Source organism: Henckelia pumila, chromosome 2, assembly GCF_033568475.1.
Source record: "Henckelia pumila isolate YLH828 chromosome 2, ASM3356847v2, whole genome shotgun sequence".
NCBI classification, from domain to species: Eukaryota; Viridiplantae; Streptophyta; class Magnoliopsida; order Lamiales; family Gesneriaceae; genus Henckelia; species Henckelia pumila.
The window spans coordinates 45,284,244-45,298,301 of record NC_133121.1 but is presented as its reverse complement, the minus strand read 5'-3'; the positions used below and the strand labels follow the sequence as shown (position 1 = coordinate 45,298,301).

Sequence of the window (14,058 nt, the reverse complement as noted above, 5' to 3'; positions counted from 1 at the left end):
TGGGGGAGAATGTAGTAGCCCGTAACCAAATCAGTAATTAAGGAATTGATCATAATTACTTGGGTAGAGTTCGGAAGCTCCGAAGGTGAGATCGAAAGCTCCGATCAGGATCGGAAGCTCCGAACAGGATCGGAAGCTCCGATCAATATTACGTCAGGCATGACGTGTGGCTAGATCGGAAGCTCCGATCAGGACCGGAAGCTCCGATCACCCCTATCCGGAGTCAACAAGTGATATTTTGACACGTGGCAGATCTGGATCTTCGGAAGCTCCGATGGCAGGATCGGACGTTCCAATCGGGGTTCGGACGTTCCGATCAAGGATCGGAAGTTTCGATCGTTATCTATAAATAGAAGGCCGAGGCTTCACTTTCATTTGCCAATTCCGAGTTCTCCTTTCCATTCTAGTCCTTTTGGAGCTGTTCTAGTCTTCTTAGGCTTGGTCCGGAGGTCGGCGAGGCATTCGGTAGTCGTAGCGGAGTTGTGCCCAAGTTCTGGAGACATCGACATCAAAGGTCTAACGACGGACGAAGGTATAGCTTTTGCTTCCTATAAATATTTAGGAGTATGCAATAGCTTAGTTAAGGCTTTTAGAGCACTTTAATGATAGTAGTATCATTTGGCAGTGTAGAGCAGACTATAGGCGTAGACCTAGAGTTGGTAGAGCTTGCTCTGTTTTGAGGTACGAAAGTACTGTTCGAGATATCCTGACTGAGTATGCATGTATTATGTGACTGCATGAATTATATGCCATGATATTATGCTGCATTCATTTGCATCTTGCTGTATCTCTTTCGAGATGTCTGTTAGTAGGGTTGTATCCTATCCTGTTAGTGGATGGACTTCCATCGATTTGGGTCCGGCGTATCCACGGTTATCTCGGTATGGGAGCCACCTCCTGAAGCGACGGCACATCGTGCTACATACCAGGGCCCGGTCTGTCTCTGTTATCTGATCCTTGACCTCGAGTCTATAGGGAGTTCACTTTGCATGCATGTATACTCATACTCTCGCACTGAGTGTTTTATGCTCACGTCTCGTACTCTGTATTTTTTTCTGGACACCCTATTCCATGGGGCAGGTTTGTGATTGGACGAGGAGGGTGGATCCAGGAGGGGCTAGTCAGTGGTTGACCAGCTGGAGCTTCGTTTAGGTTTTACTACTGTTGTTTGGGTTTATGCAGCTATTCGATTTGGTTGTATATTATTTGATAAATTACAGATTCCTTTTATTGGGATTGTATATTTGTTTATGGATTCCGCAGTTTCATTCTGATATCTGTTTAATTAAGTTAATTGCATGCATAAGTTCTGTTTAGTAGGTGATCCGGGTAAGGGTCACTACAATAAATTTCGTCCATATTTAATTGGTACTAAAGTAGTTGTTTATACTGACCATGCAACGATTCGCTACTTGTTTGGCAAAAAGGATGCTAAGCCATGCATGATAAGGTGGATTCTACTTTTAAAAGAGTTTGATTTTGAGATCAAGGATAAAAAGGGTAGTGAAAATCAAGTTGCTGATCACTTGTCGCGATTGGAGCTAGAAGACGTTAAAGTGGAGGACAACATAAAGGAATTGTTTCTAGATGAACAGATCTTTGAGGTAAGTTCCTCTATTCCATGGTTTGCTGATTTCGCTAATTTTTTGTCTTGTGGTGCTATGCCTCCGGAATTGAACCGACATCAGAATTTTTTTTTTTTCATGACGTTAAGTTCTACTTGTGGGATGATCCCTATGTTTTCAAACGTTGTGCCGATCAAGTGATTTGGAGATGTGTGGCGGGGCAAGAGGCAAATTAAATTTTGGAACAATATCATTCCTCACCCTATGGAGGACATTTTGGAGCCACACGAACTTCTGCTGTGGTACTACAATCTGGTTTTTATTGGCCTAAATTGTTTAGAGATAGTTATACCTTAGTGAAATCATGTGACAAGTGTCAAAGAATGGGAAATATTTCTAGAAGGCATGAATTACCCCTCACAAATATTTTAGAAGTGGAATTATTTGATGTGTAGGGTATTGATTTTATGGGTCCCTTTCTCCCTTCTTTTGGGTACACTTATATTTTATTAGCAGTTGATTATGTTTCGAAATGGGTGGAAGTCATTGCCACCTTTACTAATGATGCTCGTGTTGTAGTAAATTTTCTGCAAAAGAATATCTTTACGAGGTTTGGAACTCCACGAGCAATAATCAGTAATGAAGGTACGCACTTTTGCAATAAGATTTTTAATATCTTGCTCACTAAGTATGGTGTCAGGCATAAGGTGGCGTGTGCATACCATCCTCAAACTAATGGCCAGGCGGAGATCTCTAACCGGGAAATCAAGCAAATCTTGGAGAAAACGGTTAAGACAAATCGGAAAGATTGGGCAATCAAGCTAGATGACGCCATTTGGGCCTACTGCACTGCATTCAAAACACCAATTTGGATGTCTCCCTACAAACTGGTTTTTGGTAAGGCATGCTATTTACCTTTGGAGTTGGAGCACAAGGCATTTTGGGCTATCAAGAAGCTAAACATGGATCTCGAAGCATCCGGGGAGTTACGTAAATTACAATTGATGGAATTGGACGAGTTTCGAAGTGAAGCATATGAGAATGCCAAGCTATACAAAGAGCAAACAAAGAAGTGGCATGATAAAAACATTGTGCATAGGGAATTCGAAATGGGTCAAAAAGTTTTGTTATTTAACTCTCGTTTGAAATTATTTTCAGGGAAGTTGAAATCGCGATCGTCCGGGCCGTTTCTCGTGGAGACCGTTTATCCACATGGCGCCATTGAATTGCGGTGTACAGATGGAAGAACTTTCAAGGTTAATGGGCAGAGAGTCAAGCACTACTTTGGCAATGATGTACCACCCGCATCCAGCGCATTGCTTGATGATCCCAACTAAAGACTGGTGTAAGTCGGGCTGATGACTTTAAACCAAGCGCTTTTTGGGAGGCAACCCAAACCTTTTAGTTTATGTCTTTATTTTTCCTTATTTTCTCGTTTTATTTTTGATTTTTAGTTTTTACTATTATTTTTGTATGCTTTGGAAGTAATTTGGTTATTTTTCTATGTTTTTTTTCAGGATTTTGGAGCCCAAGTTCGAGCCCAAGGGGCGCCCGCCCTATCCAAAGCCGCGCCCGCGCAGCCCTTGTATCATTCCAACGTTTTTTTATGCGAGCACAAGGCGCGCCCGCCCCGTTCCTGCTCTAATACAACTGCACACCGCCGAACTGAAGGCGCGCCCGCCCCGCCCCTACTTTATTCCATATATCCGCCTATGTTATTTCCTTTCTTCCACTTTTTCCCTAATTCCTTTTCCGCCTCCTTCCTCATGTTTCCTTCCATTCTTCTACTGATATAATCGGATCTTCTATCTCCTAATCTCCAACATACACTATCTAATTTCTTTCATGATCCTCTTCTCGAAGCGGGTCGGTGTTATCACCTTTCAAGGGGCGCGCCAAAATTCCACTGTCTGTCGGCTCTACAAAAGGGACACTTTTGCATTCTCTATTATTATTATCGGACTCATTTGGAGTAAGTTAATTCTTCTTGTGATCATAACCGTGATTTGGGTGGTGAGTATTCTGAAATTTTATCTCTTGCGATTCGTGGGTATTGAAGTCTTATGTGATTAATCAATCTTTGGAGTTTGGATTTTATTGGATTGTCGTTGAAGCGATTGTTGTTGTGTGTGGATTGTGGATTCGATTCAAGTTTGGGGGAGTTTTGATTGTTGCAAATTGGTTAATTGTTGTGTTACTTGGTTTGAATCCGAAGTGTTTGATTAATGGCACCAAAGAAGAAGCTAAAATCTGTTGCATCATCTTCTACTGCTGCTCCGGAGCCTGAACCGCAACGTTTTTGGAATGAAATTGCAGAAGAGCATTGCCAACGCTGTCTAGGGAAAACGATACTACCGGAGCGTGGGTTTGATATGACATCGGGATTTGAGAATGATGAGTTTGTGAGTACAATTGGTCGAGCTGTGGCTGGGCGTCAATGGTTAAATTTTGTTAAGCCACCTCAGAATGCAGTCGTCCCAGTAGTTCGTGAATTTTATGCGAACTTGAAAGTAAAGCACATGCAGTTTAAAGTGCTTGTCCACGGCCAGCTGGTGCCTTTTGATGCTCACACTATTAACACCATGTGCAACCTCCCGCCAGTGTTTCACGATGAGTACGAGGAATACCGAGCTAATGAAGTGGATTACGCGGCGATTCTGAGCCGCATATGTGTTTCGGGCGCGGAATGGCGCATGGGCCATGATCATTTGCCCTCCAAATTGAAGAAGACAGAGCTAATTCCTGATGCTAAGCTGTGGTATAACTTTGTGTGTGCTCGCCTTAAACCGACTGACCACGAGCATGAGGTGACACGAGAACGAGCGATTCTTGTTTATTGTATTTTGGAGGGCAAAGCAATTGATTTGGGACAGATTTGTCAAGCAAAGATTCAAGGTGCGGCAGCAGGTAAGACGACTGGCGGGTTTGCATTGCAGGCACTTATCACTGACCTTTGTGAACAGGCGGGAGTAGAGTGGATCCAGAATGAAGAATTGCTAAAAGCTACTGCTCCTATTTTTCGTCATGCTCCTTTTCATATGATACCAGCTTCTGAGCATAGAACTCGCGCTGAGAAGCGAGATTTTAATGAGAGAGCAGCTACACGAAGCGGCCCTGCCACCCAACCTCAGGTTCCCCCAATTGCGCCTGATCGTGTTGCTATTCTGGAGGATGAATTGCGATTGCACCGTCAAGAGTTTCGGACATTTCAGCAGACTATTGGTGTCTTTATGGACTACATGATGGATTTTACAGATGCTTTGCAACATCAGTTTCCACAGGCTGCTAGTTCAACTCATCCATTTCCTCCGTATCCACAGTGGCCGCCCACTTTTGGCCCTTCCGGTCCTGCCCATGATGATGTTGCTGGTGATGGCGATGACCACTGATGGTCGTTGTTTGTGGTACATGTCCTTTATGCTTTCTTGTTTTAATTCCTTAAGGACAATGAATGTACTAAGTTTGGGGGGATTGTGTCCTTTTTGACATTTGGTGTTTTTGTTTTTGCTTTTGCTTTTATTTTGTTTTGTGTTTTTTTAAGTTGTTTGGTTCTTAGGCGTTGTGTTGTGTTGGTGTGTGGCTGAATTTGAGAAATTCATGTAGTTGTGTTTTTGTGAATGACGTTGAGAAGTCAGGAATGAAATGGATTGATGGCCAATGATGTTAACTTTTTTGTTTTGTAACTAAAATCCATGACTATCAGCCTAGATGACAAAATTTTGAAATAAACGGAACCAAGTGAACAATTTAACTCCTATATACTCTGTGATTTTGCTTGAATCTGAATCTTGAGACAGACAAACATAAAAATTATTGAGGCATTGTTTGGACTTTTTGGGCCTGAATCTTATTGAATCAATGTATCCTTAGTTGCCCAGTTGAGCCTACACGTTTATTAGTACATTGAGGTACTGAAAATTCTGAATTGTTGTGAAAATCATCGTTTACTGCTGATGATTATTCTTTCCTGCACTGATTGGAATTCGTATGATTTAATTGTGGATTGAGACTTGTTTATAACTAGTTCAAACCCTCCTCGAGGTGAAATACGGGCATAACTGTAGTGACCCTTACCCAGATCACCTACTAAACAGAACTTAGGCATGCATTTAACTTGATTAAATAGATATCAGAATAAAACTGCGGAAACCATAAAATAGTTTACAACCCCAAGTAAAGGAATCTGTAATTTATCCAATAATATACAACCAAATCGAATAGCTGTATAAACCCAAACAACAGTAATAAAACCTAAACGAAGCTCCAGCTGGCCAACCACTGACTAGCCCCTCCTGGATCCACCCTCCTCGTCCAATCGCAAACCTGCCCCATGGAATAGGGTGTCCAGAAAATAAAAAGTACGAGACGTGAGCATAAAACGCTCAGTGCGAGAGTATGAGTATACATGCATGCAAATTGAACTCCCTAAAGACTCGAGGTCAAGGATCAGATAACAGAGACAGACCGGGCCCTGGTATGTAGCACGCTGTGCCGTCGCTTCAGGAGGTGGCTCCCATACCGAGATAACCGTGGAAACGCCGGACCCAAATCGATGGAAGTCCATCCACTAACAGGATAGGGTACAACCCTACTACAGACATCTCGAAGGAGATACAGCAAGATGCAAATGAATGCAGCATAATATCATGGCATATAAATCATGCAGTCACATAATACATGCATACTCAGTCAGGATATCTCGAACAGTACTTTCGTACCTCAAAACAGTGCAAGCTCTACCAACTCTAGGTCCACGCCTATAGTCTGCTCTACACTGCCAAATGATACTACTATCATTAAAGTGCTCTAAAAGCCTTAACTAAGCTATTGCATACTCCTAAATATTTATAGGAAGCAAAAGCTATACCTTCGTCCGTCGTTAGCCCTTTGATGTCGATGCCTCCAGAACTTGGGCACAACTCCGCTACGACTACCGAACGCCTCGCCGACCTCCGAACCAAGCCTAAGAAGACTAGAACAGCTCCAAAAGGACTAGAATAGAAAGGAGAACTCGGAATTGGCAATTGAAAGTGAAGTCTCGGCCTTCTATTTATAGACAACGATCGGAACTTCCGATCCTTGATCGGAACGTCCGAACCTCGATCGGAACGTCCGATCCTGCCATCGGAGCTTCCGAAGATCCTAATCTGCCACGTGTCAAAATATCACTTGTTGACTCCGGATAGGGGTGATCGGAGCCTCCGATCCTGATCGGAGCTTCCGATCCAACCACACGTCATGCCTGACGTAATAACATCGGTGCCTCCGATCGCTCATCGGAGCTTCCGATCCTGTTCGGAGCTTCCGATCGTGCCTTCGGAGCTTCCGATCCGTCCAATACCTAATTGAATTAATTAGCATTAATCCTTTAATTACTCAATTAGGGTACGGGCTACTACAATAACTGTGATTAGGAATGATTTAGGCAATTTTTCTGAAATCGTTTGAGCCTTTCAAGCTACCTTGTAATGCATGTATCCCTAGTACCGTGTTTGAGCTTTATTTGAAAATCGAATGGCATTCGTGTAAACGTGTGATAAACCCCCATTCGTTATTATTTCAAGATCCTACATTGACTACCTGAATAGCTTATACACTATTTCCTACCTTTAAGGGAGTAATTTGAATGCTAAATTTTTATATACTCCTAGTTGATATTTGTGAAAAAAGGAATGGAGTGGATAAATTGAAAAGATGAAAAGAAATAGTAGAAAAGAAAGAAAAAAAATATGAAAGTTAAAAAGGGGTTTGAAAAAGTTGAAAAAAAAATGTGGTTGTGAAAGAAGTTTGGAAATAGATGAAAGATCATTGAAGTAAAGAAAAATAAAAGTGTGAAACGGTGAAAGAAAATGAGTTGAAGTTAAATTGAGCATGAATATAAATTACTCCTTATTTTGAATTCTTATCCTTCAATTGTAGCCATGAGCCAAGCCTAACATTATAAGCTGATTAAGTCCTATTGACCGAGTCACAGTTGCCCAATATTCTAGTGGAGAGGGGTTGCGAGAATTTAGCCTAAGAACTGTTGATTGAAACTCTTAATGATTATGAATTCTTGATCGAAACACGCACACACTATTATTCTTTGAATTACCCTGATTGTGAGTGTTTTTGATGATACCTCCTTGAATTTGATCCTGTGCTACCATGAAAGTCCTCATGATTTGTGCATGTTTGAATTGAGTTAAGAGAAGAGTATTTTGAACTGTGAGTTGCGGGGTTTCTTAGTTTATGAGGTTGAATTATTTTTCTGGTTAACTTATTTTTCAAGTGTTAGTAGGATAAATTTGATTGGATTTAAATTGTTTTGGAATTACAAACTGAGGTCATTGATCCATAGTAATTCTTGATGGTTATTTTTCTTGCATTTGTGGTGAGTTTGTGTTAGTTTTGCTCGAGACGAACAAAAGTTCAAGTTTGGGGGAATTTGAAAAGTGCATTTTGTGCACGTAATTTGCATATGATTTTACTTGATTTTTGATATTTACTGGTAGATATTGCGTGAAATTGTTGTTGTTTTTTTGTTTGTAGGTAGTTATGGACCTTGATGAGTATTTAAAGGATTTGAGCCTAAAAGATGAAAATTAAAGGAAGAATCAAGAGTTTAAAAAGAGAAGAAAAGCAAAAAATCGAGGTCAAGGCGTGCCCGCGCCAACTGATGGGGTGCCCGCGCTGTTATTGAAGAATTAGGCAGAAAAGTCGAGCTGAAGCGCGCCCGCGCTGTTGAAGAAAATTCTGAAGAGTGTTTTGCGAAGTGGAGGCGCGCCCGCCCTGTTCCCTGCGCGCCCGCGCCGTCGTCTGTGAGGAAATAAAGAGTTTGACTGTTTATGGAAACTTTGGGGATATCTTTGGTATTATGTTTGGACGATTGTTAGGTCATATTTAAGAGATTTTTCTGAGTCATTAATCTATCTATCAGCCGCCAATACACACAATATTCTTGAGAGCACTTTTGTGAGTTTTTAAGATCAAAAATTGAAGATTGCTTGGAACGAAGACGAAGATTTTCAACCGGACACGGAAGAAAGACTACGGCTTTGTTATTTCTTTTTATTTATTTTCTTTTGATTGTTGAATTATGTTTGAGATATTAAACATGATTTTGTTTTTATTGAATTTGAGCATGAACTAAACTTTTCTAGTCTAGAGGTTGACGTAGCTGGTTGAGACATATTCATGAATCTTTGATTTTAATGCATTGTATTTCTATAGATTAATTGTGTTTCTAGAATTGAATGTCTTCTTAATTTACTGGCCATAAATTGAGTTGTTATATTTACTTAGAATCGTTGCTCGGGAGAGGGGATTTTGAGTAGGATCAATAGGAACTACACTATTAATTGTTTATATAGCTCGGGAGAGTATATATCTTTAATAAAACCTTTAATGAACATCTTTTTACACATTTCACTACATCTAGATTTTTAATAGGGATATTGAAATCGAACTGTAGTTGATACACTCTATTTATTGCTCGGGAGAGGGGAATAGAATAATCTAAGTGTTTTTGTTTATTAATCGAAAGAAATTCATAAAATAGATTAATTAGGATTGAATATTGTTGAGACCAAGTGAAATCAAAACCTCTGGACTATTTTTTTCTCTGATTGATAATTTCTCAAAATTTGTGTGCGCGTGAGCTTGGTAATTCTTCATTACTTATTTAAGTTTTTAGCAAATTTCCAAAGTTTGATTTTCTAGATAAAATTAAGACTATTTTAATTACAAGTATTGAATATTTTGAAATTACTCTTCGTGGGATCGACACTCTCTCTTTCACTATACTAAAACTTGACACTCGTACGCTTGCGAGTATTTTTCACAACAACTCTCAGCCAAACGGGCTAACTTCTGAGTCCTCAGATCAGAATTCTGAGCTTCTCGGATTCGTCAATACAATGCTGGCTCTGCAAGCACAGAAAAAACACGAATCCCTTGCTGTTCTTTCTTATGACGGAACGTAAATCCCAAAGAACAACATTCCTCCACTACCTTCGCAACTGAACTGGTACGAAGGGAACTCACATAGACCTTGCGACTAAGCGCATCAACAACGGGGTTTGAAGAACCTGGATGGTACTTGATCTCACAATCATAATCCTTCAACAGATCCATCCAACGATGCTGCCGCATGTTCAACTCAGCCTGAGTGAACAGATACTTCAAACTCTTATGATCGGTGAAGATCTCGAATCTTTCTCCGTACAAATAGTGACGCCATATCTTCAGAGCAAAGACAATGGCTGCAAGCTCTAGATCATGTATGGGATAGTTCTCCTTGTGAGTTTTCAACTGTCTGAAATCATACACGATCACGTGGCCATTCTGAGTCAACACACACCCCAAACCCTGGAGAGAAGCATCAATGTAGACTAAAAACCCACCTGATCCAGACAGCAGAGCAAGAATTGGTGTTGTCGACAAACGGCGTCTCAACTCACAAAAACTGTCTTCACAAGCATCAGACCATAAGAAAGAAGCATCTTTCTTCATCAGTTGTGTCAAAGGCCTAGCTATCTGAGAGAAGTTCTCCACAAAACTTCGGTAGTATCCTGCTAAACAAAGGAAACTACGAATCTCAGAAGCTGTAGTCGGACTCTACCAATTCAGAATAGCCTCTATCTTGCTGGGGTCAACAGATACGCCCTTCTGAGAAATAACATGACCAAGGATTACAACTCTGTCAATCCAAAAGCCACACTTTGTAACGCCTCGTTTTTATCTTAAATGAGTTTATTTAAGTTAATCAGAGATTACAGAGTTCTCGAGCCGACTTGATTTTGATCAGGGTCCTTTTTGCAAATTTTGGAAATTTCAGGGACAAAAACGCAAATAGTGGATTTTATATATTATCTACACTTAGATTTTGTTGACAAAGTCTTCTTCTTCCTCCTCCAAACTGTGAGCTCCATTGAAGACGCCTCCAACCTTTTCCAAGCTTCTAGATTTCAGTCCGAGCTCGATCCGTCCGTTAGAAATTGTTTCTGAAGGCAGATTATCGATCACTGCAGTGAGAGCTCTGTTATATCGTAAGTTTTTCTACGATCAGATACATTCTAGTTTTTGGATGTTGTTAGAATCGTTCTAGATTCGAGTATGTTGTTCTCTACAGAGTTCTGATCGTCTATTATCTGTCGGTTTTGAATTTGAGCGACGTTTGGAATTGTTATGATTTTTGGAAGCCATTTTCGAAAATTGTGATTTGAGATTTGTTGGGATTGCCTTGTTTTGGTTGTCTTAGAATTGTTATGAGGTTATATCGCTATTGAACTGCTGTCTGCATTGTCGGTTTGTTCAGTTATAGCCGTTATGCCGTCGGTTTGAGTTTTGGAGATTTGAACCGTTTTTGAAGTTGTTGAACTTGGCTTGTAAGTCAATCATGGTAATTGATCTTTGATTTGTATCTGAACACATTCATTTGGAGTTTGTCAAGCCCCGTGTTTGCAGCATTGTTCGTCGAGAGTTGGACGAAGATCGGTAAAGAGTTTTCCTTGAACCATTGTTTGTTGTTTAGGTTGTATAGTTGTTGATACAATCTTTTGTTGTAGCTTTTCCGGAGTTGGATCTACGTCATTGAAAGGTAAAAGCAGTCATTGTAGCGGGATAGCATACTCGGGACTGTTGGTTCTCGAGTTTCCCTTTCAAATCACATATTGCATCAATACTTGTCCTAGCATGTGGAACTTGTATTTTGGTTGTTATTTGAGTTGTTTATGTGGCTTATGTTTATGTTTTGATATGCATTCATCTTGAGCCAATCTTGTTTCTAGAGGGCAGAACCGCCCATTTTTGTTTAGACGTTTGGGAACTATGATTGAGTGGCCTAGGTCGTAGTCGTTTCGCCTGGTGCTAGCATACTCATTATAGTTGCTCAAAGTCTAGAGGAGTGGGATACGTGGCACCACCTCGATTGGGAGAGTTGGTGAGTCGTTACGTGATCTCATCCTCGGGATCCCAAAAGCACAGCAGCAATCCCTTGTTTATCAGATTTGATATCCCAGTTTAAAGACATGCATTTTATTACGTAATTATTGATTTCATCGTTGTCTTGAAAGCATGTTTATTGTTGTATTACTTGTTATGTTTCTTTTACTGGGATTATCATTCTCACCGGTTATCCGGCTGTTGCTTCGTTTTGTATGTGTACTTGGCAATAGGTGGGGTAGGACCAAGTCACCGAAGGCCTGGTTAACATCAAGAGGGAGAGCTAGTAGTGAGACTCGGTTTAGAAGTCGTGTCAGCATATCTACCTTGTATATGTTAGAACATGCTTAGTTATCGAACTTCGTTTTTATATTGTATTGATTATGCGAGCCTTGTCGACATGTTATCATCACATATTCTATATTTGGAGCAGTTGTATAACTCCAGTACTTCATGCATTAATTGGAGAGTTTGGGATTGTAATGCATGATTATATTTTGTTGATATCGGACTCAAGTTTCTAACATGAAATTCTGCTGTTTTTGGCTCTGTTTCTATCGCCGCTCGATCGGCAATATGTTGCGGATCGAGCGAGGGCATTTTGATGCAGTTTCTGTTTTGGAATTTTTGTGGCTCGCTCGATCCACAAGATCTTGCGGATCGAGTGAGGGCTGGTTTTCTCGAGCAGAACCGTTTGAGTTTTTGGCTCGCTCGATCGGTAAGATCTTACCGATCGAGCGAGGCACTATTTCAAAAAAAAAAAATCTTTATTGCTTTTAACCTTTGGTTATTGTATGCCTTATTGTTGTTTAATCCCGAGAATAGTTTTTTGGAACCGAGGTCTCACATTGTGGGGACCTCGGGTTGCTAATCTCATCTTAGGGCAATAAACGATTAATAAGAAATTAGTCATAGCCTAAAAGAATATTCAAACCAAGAGCTAAAAAAAATATATATATATATATTTTTTAAAACACAGTGTCTCGCTCGATCGGTGAAACTTGCCCGATCGAGCGAGCGCAACATAAAAACTCTCGGACTGCAACATTTTTGGTCTCTCTCGATCGGTGAACTTTTACCGATCGAGCGAGAAATAAAATTGATTTCTCTACTTTGGAAAATAAAGGCCTCGCTCGATCCGGAATATTCTACCGATCGAGCGAGCTACTCTGCTTCAGAATGCTGCAGACTTCATTTGCTGATAAAAACAACCATTCCAACTATGAAACATGGTATATCAAATCTCAAACATCCATATACTCTTTCAACATGATTCTATATATTTACATGCATTCAAACTAATATCAAGTGGTCTAGAATACATGAATTCTCAAGTAAAAATCTATACTTGACATAAACAACCTATATAAAGGTTCTTGCTCTCTAACATGTATAAGTAATACAAGTACAAGTATTTCTGCTAAACCCGAGTCCTCACTTGCTAAAACTCTTCTTGATGCTATCCAAGCCAACTCTAGCTTGATCATGCCCCCAACCTGATGCAATGCACACATACAAACAAAGCAACACCCGGATAGCTCCGGTGAGAATAAATCTCAGTATGAATAGCATGCATATACATCATTTAAGCATATAAACTAATTCACATCTTGAATACCATATAATAACATAACATGCTAGCATTTATAAACACATAATCTAAATCATTGAATTCTCTAGGTTAATGCATAAATGCAATGCATGTGCCAAAGGATAGGCTAGCAAAGCTGATATCAATAAAGCTTGGTTCTTTGGGATCCCGAGGAATAAAATAGCTCTCAAACTACCGACACGCCCATTCGAGGCAGCATCAAGTATTTTACTCCTCTGACTTTGGTGCAACTATAGTGAGTCTTCTGGCTCTGAACATAAATCCATATTCTGTGCCATGAGTCAAGCTGACTCTAGAAATAAATCTACATTCCATGCCACTCACTACAGCTCTCCAAACGTCATCTGCACTCTAGGCGATGGCTGCCCTCTGTGCTATTAAGGCTGGAGTTCAAGATGAATGCAACATAAGCTGTATGCATTAAAAGCTATAAAACACCTTGAACACTTGCTCAATAACCAACTAAGCAAAACAAAGCAGCTAATCACATAAAGATAGCAATAAATCTGCAAGCATCTCATAAAACATGTAAAACATGTTCAATACATCAAATAATACAAATCAGTTTACACAGGTAAACATTTACATAAATGTTCTGGAAAATTCAAGAAAATAGCTATCCTGAATAATCTATCCCATTTATGTAAACGTAAACCATAACATATATAAAAACAGGAAAGTATGTGATTTTAGGCAACTCGATAAGCAAAACAATCTCGAGTTATTCTGCCCATCTTATTAATGTCTATTCATACCTGCATTTCTGATTCAAATAGCTGACACTCTGTCAATTCTTGATCAACTACAAGCTGTCCAAATCTGACATCAAATTCTGCTTATTTCAATCAGTGCTACTTGAAGGTATTCTTGATTCAACTTCAAACACTTCAAGTCATTCGAACTCGAACTCGTCAATTCAACTTCGATAATCTTCAAGTCAAATCTGAAATAATGTAT

At 40.0% G+C, this 14,058-nt stretch overlaps 1 protein-coding gene across 1 annotated transcript; it reads left to right on the top strand.

Moving 5' to 3' along the window:
• The first annotated feature begins 2,437 nt into the window (after positions 1-2,437).
• LOC140877569 (uncharacterized) lies at positions 2,438-2,902 on the top strand. Its single transcript, XM_073281105.1, has 2 exons — positions 2,438-2,678; positions 2,724-2,902. The coding sequence occupies exons 1-2, from the start codon at positions 2,438-2,440 to the stop codon at positions 2,900-2,902; spliced, it is 420 nt and encodes a 139-aa protein (XP_073137206.1).
• Positions 2,903-14,058: the final 11,156 nt, after the last annotated feature.

Bases quoted from the DNA above. Each gene is read 5' to 3' on its own strand.
- LOC140877569 (XM_073281105.1), top strand. From the start codon at position 2,438: ATGTCTCCCTACAAACTGGTTTTTGGTAAGGCATGCTATTTACCTTTG. The intron at 2,679-2,723 runs GTCAAAAAGTTT...AATTATTTTCAG, and splicing joins GCATAGGGAATTCGAAATGG to GGAAGTTGAAATCGCGATCG.